Source organism: Chrysemys picta, chromosome 1, assembly GCF_011386835.1.
Source record: "Chrysemys picta bellii isolate R12L10 chromosome 1, ASM1138683v2, whole genome shotgun sequence".
Classification (NCBI taxonomy): Eukaryota; Metazoa; Chordata; order Testudines; family Emydidae; genus Chrysemys; species Chrysemys picta.
The window spans coordinates 348,533,190-348,555,916 of NC_088791.1; the positions used below are offsets into that span (position 1 = coordinate 348,533,190).

The following is a 22,727-nucleotide window of genomic DNA, read 5'->3' on the forward strand; positions in this document are numbered from 1 at the left end:
GTGTGAGAAGGGGATGCTGAATGCGCCGAGGTCAGACCCAGGAAGGTGGAAGCCGTGGGAGCTTCTTGTCCTGGAGACAATCTGCTCACAGAGAGGAAGCTCCCCCAGAGTCCTGCCTGGCTTCGTAGGGAGTAGTTCCAGAGCATTGCCCGGTGACTCCGTGACAAGGCATCGCTCTGATCGCTGGCAGCCACCATGTGGGGAAAACCCAGAAACCCTGCACCAGCTGCTAAAAGAGTAAGTGAAGCTCTAAGACGGTGTATCAGGGTGCAGAAGGACCCCCTTGGCTTCTGCCTCTGCTAAGCTCACAAAGTCACTCTGAGACCTTGGGTTTTGTAACCACTGGTGCACTCTATTCTCAGGCTTCTTCCCACCATCATTTCACCATGTACAAGTAACCCTTCACCGTCTGCGGGCAGGAGGCGAGCGCTACCTCCCTGCTTCCATTCCCTGCCTTTCCCCCTTCCTCCTGCTCTCCCCTGGCTGCCTTCCCCTCAGGCTTTTATGCAGCCCCAGGCTAATTAGGTGGCAGCTGTCTGCCCCCCCCCCCAATTAGGGCCAAGTTATCTCCAGCCCGCTCTAATTTGTTCCCCTAATGAGGATTGGGCGTGACAGAGGACTGAATCTGCAACCCTTTGCCCAGCACCCGTCACAGAAGGATATAGAGTGGTGAAACATGGGGGGCTTTAAATTCTCAGTTGACACAACTAAGGGAATGATAGTCCCCAAAAGGAAAATTCACAAAGATTACAAATTGTATCTATATGGACAGCAAATAAGTATAGTTAAAAGTGTCACAGTTTTAGGTGTGATATCTGATAGCGAGCTCACTTGGAAGGATCGTATGGAAAATATTAGAGATAAGCAAAGGCAGGATCAACTGACTGAAAAGTCTTTCTGGAACTTCCTGGGGTGTGGCTAAGGCAGACAAAGCGCTAATGAGATCCATCACCAAGTAAGAGAGAGTTTAGAAAGGACGAGTGTCCAGAGACCTGAGAGCAAAGCGAGCTCAGAGGAAGAGCAGCACTGGGTTGAGAGCGCCAGGGTGGGGCTAGCCCTGGAGGAGGAAGGGGATGAGAATTCCCTGGGTGAGCAGTAGGGCCAGACCAGGCTGGTAAAAGCGGAAGGTAGGGGGTCACCTACAAACTTTCCCAGGCCAGAGAGGGCTGAAGGGCAAGACCAGCAGAGGGAGATGGCTGCTGTATCCCTGAGCGAGAGGGCTGGGGAATGATGGAGAGGCGAGCCCACTGAGGTCTCCAGGCAAGAGATGGAACCCTAACCGGGAAGGAAATAGGGCGGAGAAACACGCCAGCTAGAGGGGCTGGGGTGAGGTGTGGTGACAGCCACCAGAGCCGAGCTGGGGCGGGGTGAGAACCGCAGGAGCCGCGCCTGGGAGCCGAGCTGGGGCGGGGTGGGAGCTTCAGGAGCCGCGCCTGGGAGCCGAGCTGGGGCGGGGTGGGAGCTGCAGGAGCCGCGCCTGGGAGCCGAGCTGGGGCAGGGTGACAAATGCCGGAGCTGTATGTGGTGTAGGACTGTTGGGACGAATGTACTGGTTGAATGGTGGTGGGGGGATTCTCGTTTATGGTAGTGGGATGTTTGGTAATCAATTTACCCCACAAAAACAGCTAGCTGAATTCTCCAGAGGTTGCACTGAGTTTAACTGAGGAATCAAGAGGGAAACTGAGGCCGGGGCTTCTGACAGGGCTGCCTGGAGGCCACGTGTTCACGGGCATTTTTTTCCATGTGTTTTACAGGTTGGGAAAAGCCCCCCCTGTCCAGAGCACTGGAATGCCTGATCCTCCGGACCTGTCTTTGCTCGCTCACTCTGTGTGCGGCAGCACCCTCCCCCTTGTCACTCAGGCCTGTAACCTGGACATCCCTGGCAACCCCTCCCGCCTGTTCTCTCTGCCCATGCGCTTACAACTCTTGTCGGTCCCTCATTATCTCCTGACCTGCCTCTTCCTCCTCTCAGTTCCCCAGCACCCGCGGGTGCCCGCTCCCAGGGCCACCTGGGGCGGGGGGCAAGTGGGGCAATTTGCCCCAGGCCCCGGGCCCCACAGGGGCCCCCACGAGAATGTAGTATTCTATGGTATTGCAACTTTTTTTTTATGGAAGGGGCCCCCAAAATTGCTTTGCCCCAGGCCCCCTAAATCCTCTGGGTGGCCCTGCCCGCTCCAGCCCGTACAAAAGCAGACGCCAAGACCATTGTCCTTGTCTGCCGATATCCCCCATTCCTTCAATCCCTCCACCGGCTCTTCCTTCCAGTGACTTTAATGTCTTGTCCTTACCCTCCAGGACTCTATAGAGCTCAGATCCTGCCGGAGGTGGACTGATGCCTGTCTCTGGGGGGGCAGCTGTATCCTTGGGCTTGGCAGGAGTGTCCCTGAGCACGTGGGCCCGCTCCTCGCTGTTCCCAGCTCCTCTGGGGCTCCTGGCCTCTGCCCCTTCCGCCCTCCCACCACACTGAGACTTGTGTCGAGGTAGCTTCTCTCCAGGAGCAGGGATTGTAGTTCAGTGGGGCAGGCCCTTTCTGACTGCTGGGCCCTGGGAGCAGTGGCTGCGGTGGGGGGCACAGAGGGGGCAGCCCTACGCTGCTGTCAGTCATTGCCATGGTTACCATGGGGCCCCACCATCGCCATGGTGGATGACTGCCCTTGCCGTGAGCGCGGGGACACGGGGGGGTGCCCGCCTGGTCCCCTCACCCTTCTGCGTGCTGGAGCTCCCGGCGACTCTGGGAGGCCAGTGGGAGCAGGCGGTGTCCCCTTATATCAGTGCCCAAGGCCCCGTCTCAGCACACAGGGATGGTCAGAAAGCACGTAGCTCTCAAGATGTCTCTTGGGGCCCCAGCAAGTCTGGGGGAGGGATGAAAACAGGCCAGGCCTCCCTTCAGCGACATGACACCCTCCTGACAAGAGGAGTGAGGAGGAGCAGAAAGAGCCCAGTAGCTCAGGGTCGCTCTGCCCCTGGGAGCAATGGGGACAGGACAATTCCTCTGCTCCTGCCATCAGTGCAACACCCGGCCTAGTGAGGGGCAGAGGGGACCCCGCTGCAGGCTCCCCAGAGCTGAGAGAGGCGGGGTGAAGAGCCCCTGGAGCTGCAGAAGGAGCAGAGGTTAGCCAAGGACTGGGGCAGGACTGATGAGGGGCCGATTTGTGGGAGGACTGGCACAAGGTGGGGGGTAGCCTTGGGGAAGGCAAGGCAGGAAGAAGAGGGGTGAAGAGAAGGTGGCTGGTGAGGTGGTAGCGGACGTGGAGAAAGGAAGCAGGGTACAGATGGGGAGCTGTCAGGAGGAGGCTGGTCTGGAAGAGGCAGAGCAGAGAGGGAGACTGGAGCACCCTGAGGGCAGAGGCGGGAATGTCAGCTGACAGCAAGGGGGCTGATGGGGGTCAGTTTCAGACAGACGTTGGGGAAGAGGGGTCGGGGGACCCTGGAGGAGCAGCGAGAATGGGCATGCCCAGAGGAGGAAGAGAAAGCGGGTGGAGGAGAGGTAGGATTTGGGGGATGATTTCAGGGGAGGAAGGAGAGAGAGAATGGGGTAGAGGAGGAGGAAGGCAGGGAGTGTGAGGATTAACACAGCATGAGGCAGCCCCTGCTCTGAACTGCTGATATGGAAAGGGGCAGGACAGTCTACAGACACAGCATAAGAGGGGATTCAAGCAGACGTCCTGTCGAGAAGGGAAGGGGCTTCCCTAAGGTCCCACAACAGGGCATCAGCAGAGTGAGATTAGAATCCAGGGGTCCTGACTCCCACACCACTGCCCTGGCCGGAACCAGGGTTACTTCCGGGTCCACCGCATCCAGTCTTTGCATCGCTCTCCCTCTGATACTCAGCACCCTGGCCCTCTCCTCCGGCCCTTGCACTCAGCCCTGGTTTGCTGCATGGAAAGGGTGGCCACAGTCCGTGGGCTGGGATCCCCCACGGCATGGCCCCTTTTCCCCCCCAATTTTCAAGAAGGAGGGCAGACTTTTGTTCTTGGAGATCTCCCTTGCAGGAGGTCTGCTGAACAAGGGGAGTTTATTTCGCTTGATGGGCTCTGTTATAACGGCTTGGTTTTGTCTTGCAATCTCGGTGACAAAGGTAGCGTACTGCTGCTGCCCGATCTGCTCAACCTCCCTCACAGAGACAATCACAGCAGGGTCGGCATTGTCTTTGGGGTCCAGCTTAACTAAGTTGACATTCTGTTATGAGACGGCGCTGCCCAAGACTTCTATTGCCTCAATAAGTGCCTTGACATGTCATGCAAAAGGAGTCTGCGCACCTTTCACCGGCTCATGGTGCTTTGTGTTAGACCCCTCCCTTCTCGCGTGGTTCCTTCCTCCACTGCAGCTTCAAATTCTCCTATCAACCTGGCCGTCTCCGGTCCCGCTATCATCCAGCACCGAAGGGCCTCTGGACTTTGCATTAGGCCAACAGCGCCACCATCTCCTTTGACTATGGCATTATTTTGCTCACAAGCTTGGTCAAGCACGACTGCAAAGAAAACATGCCATGACTCACAAACTGTGAAGTTCCCTGTAGCGGGGTGGTTACCTGCTCCGGCCCTGACAGGGTTCAGGCCAGCCCTGGGAGACGGCTGTTGCTGGAATAAGTAGCAACCAGGCTGATTGGGGAAGCAGCTGCAGGTGGGGCCACGCCCCAAACAGATCCAGCTGGCCCTATAAAGGCCAGGGAAGCCAGGAGTAGAAAGACTCACGCTCTAGTCTGTTGAGAGGGAGGGACTGGCTGCTGGGAGCGTACCAAGATACCTGAGCTGGCGCAGGGCTAGGGGAAGGCCCAAGGAGCTGGGGAGCTCCGGCCTGGAAACCCCCAGGCTGCGGCCTAGTGGAAGGCCGAATAGGTACTGGGGTTGCAGGGAGCAGCCCAAAGCGGTAGGCAGAAGCAGCAGGCCCAAACCCTCCTTGCCAGTGATGAGTGGAAATCCTACTGCAGTCTGCCCCAGTGAACGGGCTAGATGGGGACTGGCAGTAGCCAAGACTGAGGCAAGGTGGGGATAGGAGGGTGGGGGTTCCCCGGGGAGGGGAGACCCACCGAGACTGTGGGGATAGGGAAAGGGACACAGGGGCCCAGCGGCCGCAAGAGGTCGGCCTGCAGAGGGCGCTCCAAGACTTGAAAAAGAGTTAATTCCCAGGATGTCAGCAGGAGGCGCCGCAGGGGTGAGTCTCACGCCATTACATTTCCCTTTAGGAACTCTAGCTGTGTCTGGATGCACTGTGCAAGGGCTTGCCATGTCTCAGAGGCGAACAGGTGCCCAACGAGCATACTCCATATGATCTAATGAAAGAACCAGGGTGACAGCTTTCCAACGCACTCAACGCAGAGAGCAAAGTTTGCCTGGTGGATTGATGGCACATGGGTCAATATAAGAAGCTCCAGTTGAAGTGTGGTATGCCAGAAGTGGAACACTGTTTTTTAGTTTTCATTGGTCCCACCATTTATCCTGCCCCATGGGGGCCTCATCTTCCCTCAGCCCTTGGGTACACAGGTGTGTGCCATTTGGAGAAAGATATACAGACTGCTAGCAGTTACTTGCTCAGCACACCTAGTACGTGTGCCATGAGACTCGTGTTTAATTTGTGCCAGGGATGAGTCCCGGCACCTGTGGGCTTGGCAGTTCATAGCCCCAGTACCTCCGGACTTGCTGCAGCAGTTATGAATGTAAAAAAATTGCTTGAGCCCCAGCACCTCATTGCTTGAGCCTGGGCACCTCTTTCATTACAAATGAAGCACTGGGGAGGCCACTTGGACCTGAGCAAGGGCTTCCGTCCATCCACTATCTTCTAGCCAGTCTCCAATCAGCTTCAGACTTGCCATTTCCAGATGAAGACCACCCAGCATGACAGATTTGTCCTCTCCGTACCCAGCAGGCTACATCAGTTTGGTTATAGACTCGTAGACTTTAAGGTCAGAAGGGACCATTATGATCTTCTAGTCTGACCTCCTGCACAATGCAGGCCACAGAATCCCACCCACCCACTCCTGTAATAAACCCCTGACCTATGTCTGAGCTATTGAAGTTCTCGACTTGTGATTTAAAGACTTCAAGGTGCAGAGAATCCTCCAGCAAGCGACCCGTGCCCCACGCTGCAGAAGAAGGCGAAAACCCCCCAGGGCCTCTGCCAATCTGCCCTGGAGGAAAATTCCTTCCCGACCCCAAATATGGCGATCAGCTAAACCCTGAGCATGTGGGAAACACTCACCAGCCAGACACCCAGGAAAGAATTCTCTGTAGTAACTCAGATCCCACCCTATCTAGTGTTCCATCACAGGCCATTGGGCATATTTATCACTAATAATGAAAAGGGGTTGATCCACAGTGATCACTGGCACCTGGCGTGGGTTAGGTGGTGTACAGCGTTCCTTATCACATCCAGGGCGGGATGAATCATTGCCACAGACATGGAGTCATCTGGAAAGAAGGGAAGAAGCTCGGGCGGAGTCTGGCTCTGGCTGCATGTTGGCCAGGTAAGCTGCCCCGAAAATGGCTCGATCTCCATTTAAGGTATCCAGACTTGCTGCTTGCCTTAATTGTTCAAGCCACCTGCATTCTCCTTGCAGGGCTTGGGTAATCAGCTGGCAGTCAGTTTTGATTTCAGCATTTGCGGTGGGCTGGGAAGCGCTGGTTTTCTTCACGATCAGTGGAGGGACAATTGTGTAAGATTCAGGAAGTGACCATAGCGTCTCCTCCACTGGTGCTGCAGCCTCACAGTCAGCTCCCACTTGAGTACTGGGATGCTGAAAAAGTGAGATCCCAGTTCTGTGGAAGGAGTCTGTTGCTGTGGTGGAGCTGGGATTGTGGTCTGCAGCCACAGCAGTGAACAGACTACCGGGAAGCTTTAGAAGACAGATATATTCTCATCCTCGAAGTGTTGGCATGCACTGTTCGCCGTGCTGTCAGAGATGGCCAACACTGCCGTAGGAGATGGACAATCTAAGTTTAAAGACGGTAGCTACTAGCTCATTTTTTTACGTCTGTGCATGTGTCAAACCAGTGTAGATTGGTGAAGATGTTTCTCAAGCTTTGTTGTGGTGCAAACTTTCTGTTCCTTCACGGCAACGGATATTGCTGTCATATTGCAACTGTACTGTGCCAAAATAAGAGTAGCTGGATGAACGGAAACTTGCTCTGAGTGAGTTTTTTAATGTTTGGACCATCCAATATCATGGACATCAGAGCCAATACTGATTCAGGCACAGATTTTACTTGGCCTCCTGGGTTAAATGATCCAGAGAACTAGGGGCCACCAAATTAAATTAATGGGCAGCAGGTTTAAAACAAATAAAAGAAAGTTCTTCTTCACACAATGCACAGACAACTTGTGGAACTCCTTGCCTGAGGAGGTTGTGAAGGATAGGACTACAACAGGGTTTGAAAAAGAACTGGATAAATTCATGGAGGTTAAGTCCATTAATGGCTATTAGGGTAAGGAATGGTGTCCCTAGACTCTGTTTGTCAGGGGGTGGTGATGGACGGCAGGAGAGAAATCACTTGATCATTACCTGTTAGGTTCACTCCCTCTGGGGCACCTGGCACTGGCCACTGTCAGTAGACAGGATACTGGGCTGGATGGACCTTTGGTCTGACCCGGTATGGCCTTTCTTATGTTCTTAGGTTCTTATAAACTGTGTTTTCATTTGGCACATGTCCGTTCAAATAATTTTTGCTGTTTGGGACAGGTGAAGTGCATCTTCGTCACAGTCTTCCTCACATGCTTTTCGGAGGGCATGCCAGTATCCTGGTTGAAGGCAAGGAGCACGTTGTGTCTTTCTTTGCATGCTTGGAGATCTGGAATGTGTGAAAAGATGTGATTTTAGTTCAGTGCTGTGAATGTCACCCCCAGCTGTTCTAGTCTAGCTGTATAGAGCCTGGTGAGGTCTGCTAATTTGAATGAAGATGTGGCTCCAGTCTTTAGTTTTGTCTCTTCAATGTATGCTATCAGTTCAGCAAAGGCAATCCCGTGCGACATCTTCTCTGTGTTGCTTTGCTCAGTTTTCTTCTCCCTGACTTTGTTGTAGAGAGACACCAAACAACTTGCATGATACTTTACTTTTTGGGCCACTAAGTCCCCTGCACTTAGTTTTGCAAGCAAGAACTGGTCTTGCAGCTGCAGTGCACACTTGACTATCAATGCCCAGGATAGAAGCTTCATGGAGGTCTTCTGATGGCATGTTTGTTTCACAAATAAAGCACGCTTCTTTTCTTGGAGGTCCTTTGTGTTGGTTGCTGAAATGTGTGTATTTCCTCAGCAGTTCCTCAGGGTGGTCCACAGCTTTCTCAGCTCTTTGCAGTTTGGTCCTTTTAAATTGCTGGAGTTTGATAGCCAGATCTAACACGCTTTTGTTTTGATTCTGCTGGATTAGTCAACTCTGCACCTGGGTCCTCCTGACAAAGCATACACTTGCCCCCGTCGGTAGAGGAATGGGATGTCTCTGCTCATGGACCTGTCTCCCGAAGATTGCATCTTTTTGACACATTTGGAGCACCAGTAATAGCCAATAGTAATCAAATATCTTTCGCTACTGCAAACAGTTAGCATTCTCACCAATCACCAAGCAGCTTTCACACAACCCGTAGTAGCATCTGAAAGAAAAAAGAGAAATGTGATTAAGTTCAGCCAAAGGCACACTGACACTCAAAATGCGTTCTTACACCAATTGTATGGTCATGTTGGAGGAAAACCAAGAATATATCTCTTACGCATCTAGCTGTAGAACAATGTTATTTGCTGATTGTGACAATGTTGTTAAAATGACAGCCACAGCCAACATGCCATGAGTTGGCGACGGCCCCATGCCTGAAATTCTTTATTAGGTCAGGCCCTAAGACTGTGGCAAATGCCATGCTTATATAATCAAACCCACTATTCCATCATCTTGTTGCACAAATGTGATTGGCTATTCTGTGGCCCGGCCCTCTGGCCAAGTCACCAGAATGTTCAAACCCCTTCCGTGGTAGCACAAGGCCCAACTGAAAGCCCAAGACAGATACCCACCCTGGTAGTTCTTCTGCCTCTCTTGGGGGGGTCCTTGAAGTTCTCGCTTCTTGGCCTTTCCAGAGCTTCCCATGTCTTGCTTTCTCCCCAGCAGGATTCCCCCACTACCTCCCTTCCCCAGGGGCTCTGGCAGCTTCCCTTAGGGATCTCCCTGCTCCCTGTAGGCCCTAGCCCAAGCCTCCCCCACAGGTGCCTACCCTCCTCCCTATGGGTCTCACATCCAGAACTCTGGCCCCAACACCTGGCCCCTTGTTCTAGGGGTTCACAACAGGAGTTAGTTCTACTCCAGTGGCTCTGCCAGTCCCAAACTGCTGGGCCTTCCCCTGCAGGAGATTCCTGCCTCCTCTCTCCCCACGAAGTTCCCTCAGGCTGCTCATAAGGCCTGGGTGATTAATGGCTCATCACTAGCTCTGCCCCCTCTGGCCGGGAGACAATCTGCCAGGTAATCTCCCTACAGGGAGGGCATGTCTCTGATTGGGTTTTGTCTCCTTCTCTAGCAGATGATGGGGTTTCAGCCCATCCCAGGAGACTGGGAGACTCGCTGCACTTCTGCTTTCATCTCAGTATGCCCTGCTGAATGCCATTCTCCGTTTGTGAAATGGAAAGACGTTGTGATCTACTACAAACACCTTTATATCTGCTAATAACATAGCTGGGCCAGAGGAATCCGCTGTTAGTTTTCTGTAACTTCTCTACGCTACGCATATTTAGAGATACTAGGGAAAGAAATCCCGCTTTCAAGCAAAGAGAGGGGAACCCCTTCCAGTGTTGGAGCTGTTGCAGGGCCCTGAGAATGGAGCTCTAGTCCAGCCACTATGGCTGCATGCGGCCACCAGGGGCTTTTCTTGTGGCCACAGCTGCCTGGGCTGTGATGGGGGGCAAAGGGGGGCTTCAGTAGTGGTTAGGCCCTGCCCCCCCCACTGGAGACACAAAAGCTGGAGGAGCAGGCAGCCCGTGAGTTCCTCACCTTCCTGGGGTCGGGGTTCAGTCCTTTGGTGATGGGTAGCAGGCTCCAGCCATGGGGCTTCAGGCTCCATTCCCTGGCCATGCGGTGGCGGGCTTTGGCCCCAGTCTCACACCCCCGCCATCACCCTGGCCCTCGCTGCCTCCCCCGGTGCCCCATCGCCACTGTACCCACCTCCCCATCCAGGGCTTAATTTGTAGCCAGGTTTGCCAGGGCTGAGTAAGTCTGCTGTGAAAAGTGACATTCGTACGTTTGTTAATATCCCTTTTCACAGCACATTTAGTCTCTAGCAAGTCTTTAAAAAAAGCAACTAAAAAGGCAAAAGAAACACCAAGAAAAAAGACAAGACCGTGCAAAGTCCCTGATTGGCGTTTCTATTCTGTTTAGGGCCAGTAAAGAATAGAGACAACTGTACGTTATTTTTATTATTGAGTCTGCAAAATAAATAAATAAAATCTTCCATAAATAAATGACAATGATATGGACACGTATAGGTGCAGATTTACTTGTTTTTTTCCTAAAGTTAATGACCTATTTTAGGAAAAATTGTCAGCAAGAGATGGTGGCCACACCCCGAGGCCACCAGCACGGTTGTTGTGAGAACCCCTGCGTCTAGTCCCCGGTTTTTGAGCATCGGGGTCACCTCCCGAGATTGTCATACCCCGAGATTTAGGGCTCACCCCCCGAGATCTTTCTGCTCGGGAATGTTTCCGGATCCCCAGGCTCTGTTGGCCGTCCGGGGAGGGGAACCAGCCCGGAGCAGGGCGCCCCGGGCCCAGCGCCTGCCTGCACTGGCTGTACGGGGCAGAGGCTTTGGGGGGGTCTGTGTCTCCCCCTGGGCGGACGCTCGGGGTTCAGCACCTCGGGGCTTCCTGTGCCGGGGCCCCCTGCTCTCTGGGGGTCTCCAGGAGACACAACCGGCCTCCCGTTGCCAGGCTGCGGGGCGCACCCCTCCCCCAGCAACACCCAGCCTCGCCCGCCCCCTCGGGGCAGCCGCCGTCTCCCCTCCAAGCGCCGGCCCCGCCGGAGCCTGCTTAGCTCGCGCGCTCTGCCGCCCTGCTCTGAAGCGCCGCCTGCAGCTCCCGCCCTTCGCCGCCAGAGGCCGCTGCGGGGCAGCGCGGAGCCCGCCAGGGGGCGGGGCCAGGCGGCCGCAGCCTATTGGCTGCCAGCGGGAAGGGGCGGGGCCCCTCCTGGTTCCTGCCCCGCCCCATTTGGCGGCGCGGCGGTTGGCGCCTCCGCTGTCAGTGTCCGAGCGTGCGGCGGCGGCGGCAGCAGCGCTTCAGCCCGCTCCGGAGCTGGGCGGCGAGAGCGGGGTAACCGGCCACCGGGGACGGGGGGTCCGCCCGAGGGGAGACACCTCTGCCGGGGGAGGGGCCTCGGGAGAAACTACCGGGCGCGGGGGAGCGACGGCGAGTCTGGTGCTGAGAGGGCTGCCCGGGAGAGACCATTGCAGAGGGGGGGAAGGATGGCCCGGCCTGGGAGAAACCATTGCTAGGGGTCAAGGGGTGGACTGGGTGAAACCATTCCTGCTGGGGGGGAGGCGGGGAAGGGCTAGCCCTGGGGGAAACCATTGCTCAAGAAAGAGGGGTCATGGGTTAGCCTGAGTGAGACTATTGCGGAGGGGGGACGGGTTAAGGGTTAGTGTGGGTGAGACTATTGCTGAGGGGGGGAAGGGGAGGTTAAAGGTTAGTGTGGGTGAGACCATTGTTGAGGGGGAGAAGGAGGGAGAGGTTAAGGGTTAGCCTGGGGGGAAACCATCTCTCAGGGAAGGGGGAGAGGTTAAAGGTTCGCCTGGGTGAGACCATTGCTGAGGGGATAGGGGGAGGTTAGTTAGTGTGGGTGAGGCTATTGGTGAGGGGGAAAAGGGGTTAAGAGTTGGCCTGGGTGAGACCAGTGGTATGTGGGGGAAGGGCAAGCCTGGGAGGAATTGTTAGGGCTGTGGGGGGTGGGGTAGGGGTTCTGAGCAGAAGGACTAGAACCAGCATTAACGATCCGGACCTGTCCCAGGACACCCCAGGCCTGCTGCAAGAGAGCTGCTCCAGGAGCAAGGAGGACTAATCCTGGGAGAAGCCAGGCCTACTGGATGAGCAGACTGTCCCGGGAGAAGCCTGGAGTTGATAGGCGCTAGGTCTGACGAGTGAGAGCCATCCTGATTGCTGCTGGGATTTATGTTCTGCTTGGACATACTCTCTCGGGAAAATCCATGATTGAACGGATGCTGTTGATTTAAACTGGGATAAAAGAAAAAAAATCCTTACGTAGCCTATCGTATCCAACAGGCCTGGGATAGATCATCACTCAACTCTAGAAAGAGAGCTGTGGTGGAAATAAATTGGGCCAAACGAAGAGAGATTCTGGCAATTTTTTGAGTCAAAGAAGAGTTGCTGATAAAGTGATCTGGAAATCCCAACGATAAACTGAGATTTGCTGAAGTGCATAAAAAGAAACCTTGATCAAAACTGAGTCAAAACCAAAATTTGGATTAAATGAGACTTTTTGGATTAAACTGAGAAATGTGCCCTGGGTAAAGATACTAACCCTGGGAGAGAGCAGACAAGAAAAACCATTTCAGGTGGTAAAACTACTGCAGTTTTGTGCTGCTGAGGTGGGAATAGAGGAATGGATAATGGGTGTTCTACCACATTTTTTTTTTAAGGAGTGCTAGCAAGAAGCAAAGAAAGGGCTAGGTTACCTGATACCTGGCAGAGTCCAGGTCTGTTAGTCTCCAGCTGAATAAGGTGTCCCTGTTTGGCATGTTTTTTATATTTTGTACTGTAATAGAGGATTGTGGCCTGTGGGGCTTTATTTAATTCTGGGTTTTTAAAAATTCTTCTCTGCATCTTTAAAAGAATGTGCATTAGTGTCTTTGCAAATATCTTGCTCTTTAAAGGTATCTGATTAAAATGCATGTTGTTTGAAATTTAAATTAAAGCGTTAAGTTGTCACATGCATAGACACTTAGTTGACCAAAAAAAAAAATCATTTTAAACAAGTTTGGTTTATTTTAGTATGGCTAAACGGTTTGGAATCTGCAAGTGGGTTGAAGCTGTGCTTGACTGCGAATAGTTAAAACTTGGATGCTGCAGCATTTTGAGCCCTAGAGACGCTGCTGGTAAATCATTCATGAAATTTTTTTTACTTTTTAATACCAAAAATGTTAGATATTTTTATCTTAACTAGTCTTTAAAAATACAAGACTTGAGAGAACTTTCTTCGGGGCTAGGGAGACTAATTTAAAAATTGTTTTATTTGGAGATAAATTTAATTGTGAGGCTGGTTTTTGGGAGAAACCATAGACTTAGGGCAAAATTTCAGCTTATGCTGGAGGGGGGGAAAAGAACCTCAAAGTATCTCCATCCTTTACTTCTGTAGCCTTTGGATTTAATCGGGTACCGCTCCTGGGATATCAGACACTTTACTTCCTACACCATTTTGGGATATAAAGGTGCAGAGTGAACTAAGAAACTTGAACATATCCATTGGGGACTGATGCTGAGGAGGAGCTGACATACAAAGGGATAAAGGCCGTAATATTACACAGAAATGGATGTGTGGTCAAGAGTAGCAGTGTGGATCCTGTGTGGTTTTCTTCTGCACCAAGGACAGGGGGAGAGGCCCCCAGGTACCTTTTTGGATGAAACTGCAATTGCAGGTAAGGAAAAGGCTTCAGAAATGGACTATTTTTATTTCCCCTCCTTCCCAGCGACGAGGAAAACATTAGAGCAAACTTACTGCTCTGTGAAACTTGTTGGTAGTCACAGGTAGGGCCTATATGCTGTTAGCTTTGATTAGTTCTTTGACAGAAGATAATGCATTGCACGGGATTGGTTTGTCACATGGCGAAACTTAGAATGTTAAATTAAAGTTTTCAGCTTCTTCAGTAAGGGATGTCCTCAAGAATATAGAACGTTAGGATAGTGCAGACCCTGTAATAAATGACACACCCTGTTGGTGGAAAAACGTTCATCAGTTTTGAGAATCCTGCTCGTGAGTTAGATTCAACTGATGTGTCGGAGTCAGGGTGGCACCTGGCACTTTCTCTGCAGCCCAGTGCTTTCAGAGAGGTTTAAGATGACTAAACAACAATCTGTTTATTTCAAAACGGATGCCAACTATTCACCAACTGCGGATTATTTCACTGTTTATTGTGGATACTGACTTCATCTGTTTTGGAAATTTCAGATTTAATGTAGTTTTTGGTTGTTTTTTGTTTTAACGCCACCTCGCCAATGAATGCAAAGAGCACTGTCCCAAAATATAAGGGGGGAAGATAAAAAGGAGAAATTGCATACTTCACATATTAAAATCACAAGTCTAAAATATTTTTTTCAATATTGCTCTATTGACATTCTTGGGGAAATAAGCATTTGATCATGTCTTGGCAGGGAGCAAGAGAATGAAAGTATGATAGCTGAATTTTTTGCTGTCTAGTCCCGTTTCCCCCAGCCACCCCCAAATCTGTCTGTCTCAGTCTGGTTCCCAGTAGACAAATGTTGGACTTGCATAAGCACTTGACTCCTTTGCTGACAGCTTGATAGTCTTAGTAGAGGAATAGGTCATTTTTTGGACTGATACACCTCCACTCCGAGTGATTGTCCCTGTATGTCAGGATTGAGGTATAGTAGAGAAATTTGTGCTGTTGCTGCTTTTACTGTCACTATCGGTAGATAAACAGTGGCCTTCAGTATTCAGGGCTGCCAGTCCTGCACCTTTCACCAGCACTGAATTCAAATGTGCACACAAGAAAATAGAAGGGTATCCTATGAGCACTCGGAGACAAAAATATAGTTGATTTACATAGCAGAAAAAGTTGTTGCAAAAATGCTCTCAGGTTGGGTGCAGGCCAGCTTTTAACAGCCCAAGCATAACTTCCCTCTTGAAAGCATCCTATCCAGCAGTGTCAGCAGCATCTGGGTGGATCCTATAGCTGGAGGTACCCAAAAGCATTACTTGCATTCAGAAATGGTTTGAACCTGATCAGAAAACTCATGAATGCAGGTTTCCAAATAAGAAATACTTCATCAGTTAAGGAGTGAAGATAAGGGTCCCTGGAATAAACAGAGGAATGGCTGATTTATGAGTGCTGGAAGATAAGGGTCCCTGGAATAAACGGAGGAATGGCTGATTTATGAGTGCTGAGTAGTGTGTGGGTGTTTGTTAATTTTAATACTGTTATGGTAAATTTCACTTGTGTTAGTAACCAATAATTTTACTTGGTTTTAAAACTGGCTGTTACTAACAGTGTCAAACTCTTGAGTCCTGAGGTGAGAGAGCGAACATGAACCTGGTACTTCGGAAAGGAAACAGGATCTCTGCAGTCCTTTTGAAACAGGGTTTGTGCCTCCAGTGAGGTACCTTCAAGTGGGGTAATTTTTGAAGGCCTTGCAGAAATGTGGCAGCCCTGGTGATTCAACTTCTAACTTGCTTTTACCTCTAAATGAGAAGCAATCAAGTGCAGTGCGGGAGAGGAGAACCCTGTGAGGTACTCAGTCTCTGGTGTAGATTACCTGCAGGCAGGCTTTCCCTTCTAAGGGGTTCCTGTTCACTGTGTGTACTCCTGTCTGTTCACTTCTAGTCTATATACAATTTCCATTTGTTTTTTTGATAAAAAATAACTTCAGATTAACACATGTGGCACCTAGAAAGAGTACCATAGTGATTACAGTTCAGAAATCAGCATAGAGAAAAACAAGGTCTGACTGGACTGCATAGACACATGTTGATGCATAACAGAGGTATTCACTCCCGAGGCTAGTAACTCATGGCATTTAACTACTCTGTGTGCGTTCCTTTGTTGGATAATCGTTGAAGGTTTTATTGTGCATGCCACACTTGGTTCAAAAGGCCCATAGCAAAAAGCCTCTTTAAGATAGTTTTTAACATTTGCTTTTTAGTTGTCGTAGTTACTACAGTAGCTGTATTTAAGTGTAAAAGGCTCTCATACATCGCATATCACTTTCTGCCTCATGCAGTCCTCTAGGAACAGTCAGTATGAATCCTTGCATGGTGTCAAGTATCAGGGGGTAGCCGTGTTAGTCTGTATCTACAAAAACAACAAGGAGTCTGGTGGCACCTTAAAGACTAACAGATTTATTTGGGCATAAGCTTTCGTGAGTTAAAACCTCACTTCTTCGGATGCAAGAAGGTGCCACCAGACTCCTTGTTGTTTTAGTATGAATCCTGTTAGTTGGATGCATGACTATACATTACCGTTATCATTAAATAGATGCAAACAATTTAGGACTACTAGACAATTGTGCCTCACTTCAAAACCTTTCTTCGATGTGGCCTGTTTTTAATATTTAAAAAAATTGATTGCAGTGGTCACTTGTCATCTCTGTAGAAGGTAATGAGATTCTCAGAAGCAGCAGGAAAGCAGTTTTCCCAGAAAGCAGAGGTGTGGGTGTTGGAACAGTGGTTGCTGATTAGGCTCTTCCTGCTTTCAGAGGTCTAGATTCATGTTCATGCCCAGGTAAATTACATGCTTTATACTGGATAGGGGTGTATGCTTTATATCTGGATAGGGATTTCTAGGCTGTTTAGCCCTGAATTTAGAACTGGTAATTGTGTGTGTGAAGTGTAACTCCGTCTCTGGGAAAACCATGCTTCAGACTCTGTTCAGCTTGTAAACAATTGTCTTCATGGGCATCTGCTCTCTTTGAAAAATGAGATAATGATTAGCCTTTTCACATCTAGGTGTCTGGTTCAAGTCTAGCTAAGGTTGGTAGTGCTCGAGAGGCTAGTTGTCTGGTCACTTATGAGAAACGAGTTGGCGGTGCTGTATAGTGGATAGATTTTTAAGGCACGAAGGGACCAATATGGTCATCTCCAGTCTGACTTCCTGCATAACGAAGGCCAAACACCCTCACCTAGTAATCTCTGCATCAAGCCCATAACTTCTGTTTGAGCCAGAACAGAAGCTTTAGTAAGACATCCAGTCATGATTTCAAGCCTTCAAATGTCCCTATGTCAGTTGTTCTAATGATTAATTACCCTCATGGTCAAAATTCTCACCTTATTTCTAGTCTGAATTTGTCTGGCTTCAGCTTCCAGCCACTGGATTTAGTTAGGCCTTTATCTGCTAGATTTTAAAGTGCTCTACTATCAGAAAACTCTTCCCCATGTAGGTACTTGTAGAACATAATCAAGTCACCTCTAATTCTTCTCTTGGATAAACTGAATAGATCGAGCTTTGTAAGTCTCTCACGGTAAGGCATATTTTTTAGACTTCATATTGTTCTTGTAGCTCTTTTCAACATTCTTTATGAAGTGTGGACACCAGAACTGGACACGGTATTCCCGTAATGGTCTTGCTAATACAGTACAAAGAGGTCATACCATCTCCCTACTCCTACTTGATATTCCCCTGCTTATACATTCAAATATTGTATTTAACCCTCTTAGCTATAGCATTGCACTGGGAGCTCATGTTTAACTGGTTATGTACCTTTACTCCGAAGTCCTTTTCAGTGTTCCTGCATTCCAGGATACAGTCCCCTGTCTCGTAAGGGTGACCCGCATTCTTTGTTCCGAGACATGTGACCTTGCATTTGGTTGTATTGAAATATCTTTTGTTCAGATTAGAGCCCTGTGACCTGACCTGAACCCGAGTGGGACCCTGACTACGAGTGTCAGGTCTGGATTGGGTGGGAAAAGAACCAGACCCTCTCAACATCAGGTCAGATCAGGTCGACTCCCCTTCTCCTGCCCATGGGGTCTTCATGGCAATGGCTGACAGCTGTATGCCCTGCTCCTGATGTCCATTGCCCCCCGCTGCATAGGTGCATGGTGTGGAGCGAGTATGCCACTGCACATATGCAGTGTAGCAGGGGGCAGCGAATGGCAGGAGCAGTGTGTGTGCAACTGCCGGTGTATGCTACCCTGCTGACCCCATGGGCAGGAGGCAGCAACGGTCTCAACTCAGATTCAGGGAGGAGGGGGAAGGTTTGGAGTTGGTTTGAAAAATGATGTGACCTGGTTGGGTTGGGGTGGACTTAGGCCTAAAGGTTCAGTCTGATCAGACCTGTAGTTCAAATGAGTCTATTTTACCAAGCCAGACGAGTGATTGTTTACCCATCCACCAATTTTTGTATTGTCTGCAAATGACCAGCAATGAAAAGTGGGCAGCCTCTTCACTTTGACTTAAATTCATCTTCTGTTTCTGTCTTCATGTTAATAACAGGTGCCTGTGCGCCTGCTTTCCTGTACCTTATTCTGACTTGTGTCCATACTATGAGTAAGGAAAAGGCTATGCCTTCCTGTTTCTGCTGGGAGAAATGCCGGACCTTGGTGGGATGCCTTGTATGAAGGGAATCCGTTTGTTCCTCCTTATGGCATGGCCCAAATAAAGTAAAGATCCTTGCTCCTGTTAACATTATTGTTGTGATACTCCTTGGATAACAGCTGTGGTACACAGCATTCAGAAAGTACAGCATCTAGTAGTTCTTGCACTAACTGAGTAGCTAAACTGCAATTGCTGACTTACACTTTGCTTCCCCCATTTCTCTACATTTCCTTGAAAACTTGCTGGCTGTGGCCTGGAAATCACTTGACCAGTGTTGTAAAGCTTTCTCTCTCTGGCGGGGATGTGTTGAAAGGAAAGATCCCAGTGCCTGATTGCATTGCAGTAGGATAAATGTTTTTGTCGTGGGCTGGGGGGTTTTGCTCCTTGGCTGCTTCCACACTATAGCAGTTACTTGATGTATTGTCCTCTGCATGAGTCACACTCCACTGCATTTGAGAGTAAATGGAAGAAAATACATTGAAAAAGTCCTCCCTTATTTCCCCACCTCCAGGAGTGTCATGGGAATGTGCTTGAATAGGAGCTCCCCTGAAGAATTAACTACACTTTCTTGGGGTCCTACTCAAAAGTCTAAGCAGTCTTTTTGTGTGGCTCCACTTAACTGTTGTTTTCAAGCTGTTGGAACAATTTGCTGCTCTATCTATTGATTAGGCAACTAGTGAGCTGAGACTTCTATTTTTCTGCTTAACATTGTTTTGTTATCTCATTCTCTCATCCCGTTTGTCTGTTTTGTCCACCTGTTGTGTCCTGTCTGACACCTGGACTATAAGCTCTTGGGGGAAGGGACAGTCGTCTTTATTGCTTGTCTGTACACGACTTAGCACAATGAGGCCTTGATTCTTGACTGGAGCTCCCAAGTGCTACCAAAATACACACAGTAAAAATGAATAGGATGCCAGAGGAGCAGCTTGAAAGCATGTTGTCAGGACCACTCCATGTTTCTAAAGCACCGGTCTAGAACTGTTTATCCTAGATATCTCTAAGGCCCCTTTTCCCTTGGAACCTAAGTGCCATGTAAAATTCAGAAGTATCTAGTCTGTAACAAAATAACTGTTATTTCCTTCAGTTCCCTGTGAACAAGAGTATGTGAGTACAAGTTTTGACTCAGTCTTTTGGGACCGGAAAGAAAAGTTTTTGATCCTTGCCACTTGCATGTTATATGAAAATCATCATAGTTAGTGCCCTGTGTATTTTGTGATTCTGTGGTGCTGAGTTTTCTGGTGAATCCATCTGTAGCTGATGAAGTGTGCTCCGTAATCTTTGATTTAAAAAGAATAAATTGTTTCTAGTTCTCTCATGGTTGCAAAGAGAGCCTTGAAAACATTAATTGAGTGTAAACCACTGCAAACTGTGTGTGCAGACAGTCTGAAGCAATACTTCAGAAAGTTGTGAACACCTGAATGGTGTATTGATTATAAAACCTAAAGATGCTAAGTTAAATATCAACATTGCTAACTGATCATTTTAGCAGAATCAGAAAAGTGTAGGACTGGAAGGCACCTTGAGAGGTCATAGTCCAGTCACTTGCACTCAAGACAGGACTAGGTAAGAACTAGACCTCTTGACGGGTGTTTATCTAACTTATTCTTAAAAACCCCCAGTGACGGAGATTCCACAACCTCCCTAGACAATTTGTTCCAGCGCTTAACCACGCTGACAGGAAGTTTTTCCTAATGTCCAACCTAAACCTCCTTTGCTGCAATTTAAGCCCTTCGCTTCTGTTGTATCCTCAGAAGTTAAGGAGAACAATTTTTCACTCTCCTCCTTGTAAAAACAGTTCTTTAAGTACATAAAAAGTTATCTTGCGTGTGTCATCCCCCCATCCCCCAAGTCTTCTCTTCTCCAGACTAAACAAATGCAATTTTTTCAGAAACATCCACCTAATACGTTGTTCCACAATTCTGAACTGTCCCCCCTCCTCCTCTGATGCCAGAAGCCCCTCTTTTCCCTGCCCAGCTGCCACAACCTCCATCTTCTCCCCAGTAGCTTGTAAGGGTATGTCTACACTGGCAGAGTTAATTCGCTGGCAGTTACATCGCCGCTCAGAGAGTGCTGAAGGGAAACCGCCGTTGTGTGTTCACACTGTCAGCTGCCTGCGCAATGGAGTGTTCACACTTGCGGCACTTGCATGGGTATTCGGGCACTCTGGGCAGCTATCCCACAGAGCACCTCTTCCTCTTCATCTGCTAAGAGTTGTGGGAAGGCGGAGGAGATCGCGGGCTATCTTGGATCCTGTCCCAATGCCCCATGATGCATTGCTTCGTATCCCAGCAATCCCTATGCTTCCGTCCGCATTTGGCGCCATTTTTCAACGGCTTGTGTACTGCGCACTCTGCCTCTTCAGTCTGCAGGAATGGATCCCGCACTGTTGACCAATATGCTGGTCGCTCTCACTAACATGTCATGAGTGGCAGTGGAGTTATTCCTTAAACTACAAAGGCAAGAGGAGTTTGACATTGATCTTGTCACGTGTAGTAACTAGGACATGAGCTTCTTGGGGACAGCCAGCACTGTAGTGGGGCCTTATAATCTCATTCCTGTCCCCACATTTTCCACAGGCTGTGTTCATTATGGAAGATATCTTGCTGCTGAGGTTGAGCAGGGAATCAAGGGAGGATCTCCTTCAAGACTACAGCTTCCACCCTGGCCGTTATGCAGCTCGCCTATGTGCAGCAATGTTTCCCCCCCCCCCACGCCCCCGTGATGGCAGAATGGCGTGGGAAAGTTACCCTTAATGGTGCAAGAAACCAAGTAGCTTTGCCAAAAAACCTGCGGCAGCGGTTTGCCCAGTATCCCCATGAGAGTTTCGTAGAGATCTCTGAGGCAGATTCCCGTGAAGTGAGGGAGTCAATCAACACCCTGTTCCGCCGCTCAGACTAGATATGTGGTGGTACGTGCATCCTACAGACACAAGCCTGCTTTCTGCAGCCCTCCTGCCCCCAACAACTCACTTCAGCGATTCCCAAAATCAAAGCCACTTGCCAGGGGCCTCCTCTCTTGTTTGTGCTTTGCCAAGCTCCGACAGCTGCGACTGGCTAACCTCCTCTGTAGTAGAGAAGAGGTCCTGGCTGCATGCATCTCTGACCTCTGGGTCATTCTCTGCCTCTGGGTCCCCCTCCCCCTCCATATACTTGTCCAAGATTTCCTCTTCCTGGCTTGGTCCACTGTCAACTGGTATGCGAGCCACCAAAGTATCCACAATGGCCTTCGCAGTGGAGGTAGGGTCGCCACCGAGTATCACGTCCAGCTCTTTGTAGAACCGGCAGCCCCTTGGGCACAGCACCGTAGCGGTTGTTTGCCTCCTGTGCCTTGTGGTAGGCATTCCACAGCTCCTTCACTTTGACCCTGCACTGCAGTCTGTCCCGGTCATGGCCCCTTTCTGTCATGCATTGTGAAATCTGTCCGTAGGTGGTATAATTCCTACGGCTGGAGTGCAGCTGGGACTGGACGGCCTCCTCTCCCCAAATGCTGATGAGGTCCAGCAGCTCAGCATTGCTCCAAATGGGGATCACCTGGTGCATGGAGCAGGCATGGTCACCTGGAAAGATGTGCTGAGACCACTGCACGCATCGCCAAGCAAACAGGAAGGGGACTTTCAAAATTGCAAAGGAATCTAAGGGGTGGGGCTCATGGTTGGTCACCTGAGGGCAGGGCAGTAAAGGTCAAACTGATGACCAGAGAGGCGAGAACAGGCATCGTGGGACACCTCCCGGAGGCCAATCACAGCGCTGTAATTGACCAGCGTGTCTACGCTGGCACTGCGGCGCTGTAGCCCCAGCGCAGAAAGCTGTACGCCTCTCGTCGGGGTGGTTTTTTAACTGCGCAGTTTCTGCGCACTAAGTGGCTTGGCAGTGTGTACAGCTATGCATTGTCAATGGAAAAATCTTTGGCATATTGAAAATGTGGGAATAAAATACATTGAGTTAGTATAAAACCAGACTAGCTGAGGTACTACTGAACTGGTTCATTTTTATATTCAATTACCTCCCCCTCCATATTTAAATTTAAATGAAGCTGCTGCAGAACTTCATCTGTCACACGAGGGTGCCACAGAATCCAGGAATCTTGCTGCAGAATGTAGATTCAGTTTACTGTAGAGTACACAGGCCCTTGAGATAAAGCGGAAAGCAAAGATAAGTTAATAATGTAAAGAAGCAAAAGAATATGCGAAATGGCACAGGTTGTATTGCAAGATAAGAACTGAGTGGGACATGTGAGTTGAAGATATCAACAGTGAAAGACAAGCACAGGCAAAGTAATTGACGATGAACAAGCAATGAAAATGGAACGAGTATTTTGAAGAGCTGTACAGTGTGCAGAACACAGTAGGTGGAATGGTCTTGGAGAAGCTCTCCAATACAAACAACGGAAAGCAGATATGGGAATTCTTAGAAGTAGTAAAGATAGAAAGTTTTGAAATAGGAAAATGTGCCAGGAGGTGACAACATGACTGCACAGCTGTTGCAAACA

At 49.7% G+C, this 22,727-nt stretch overlaps 1 protein-coding gene across 8 annotated transcripts in view; it reads left to right on the top strand.

Annotated features, from left to right (window-relative positions):
• Nucleotides 1-11,119: 11,119 nt before the first annotated feature.
• STIM1 (stromal interaction molecule 1) overlaps nt 11,120-22,727 on the top strand; it is a 164,348-nt gene continuing 152,740 nt past the window's right edge. For 5 of the 8 annotated variants that reach the window (XR_010597941.1, XR_010597942.1, XM_008172743.4 and 2 more), the window contains exons 1-2: nt 11,121-11,268; nt 11,963-13,607. Coding sequence is in view for 5 of the 8 variants with exons in the window: in XM_008172743.4 (XP_008170965.1) it covers nt 13,499-13,607 (109 nt within the window). In the remaining 3 variants the exon portion in view is untranslated. Of the gene's footprint in view, nt 11,269-11,962; nt 13,608-22,727 lie in introns of all 8 variants that reach the window. The other 3 variants (XM_065581887.1, XM_065581886.1, XR_010597943.1) reach the window with 3 other exon arrangements.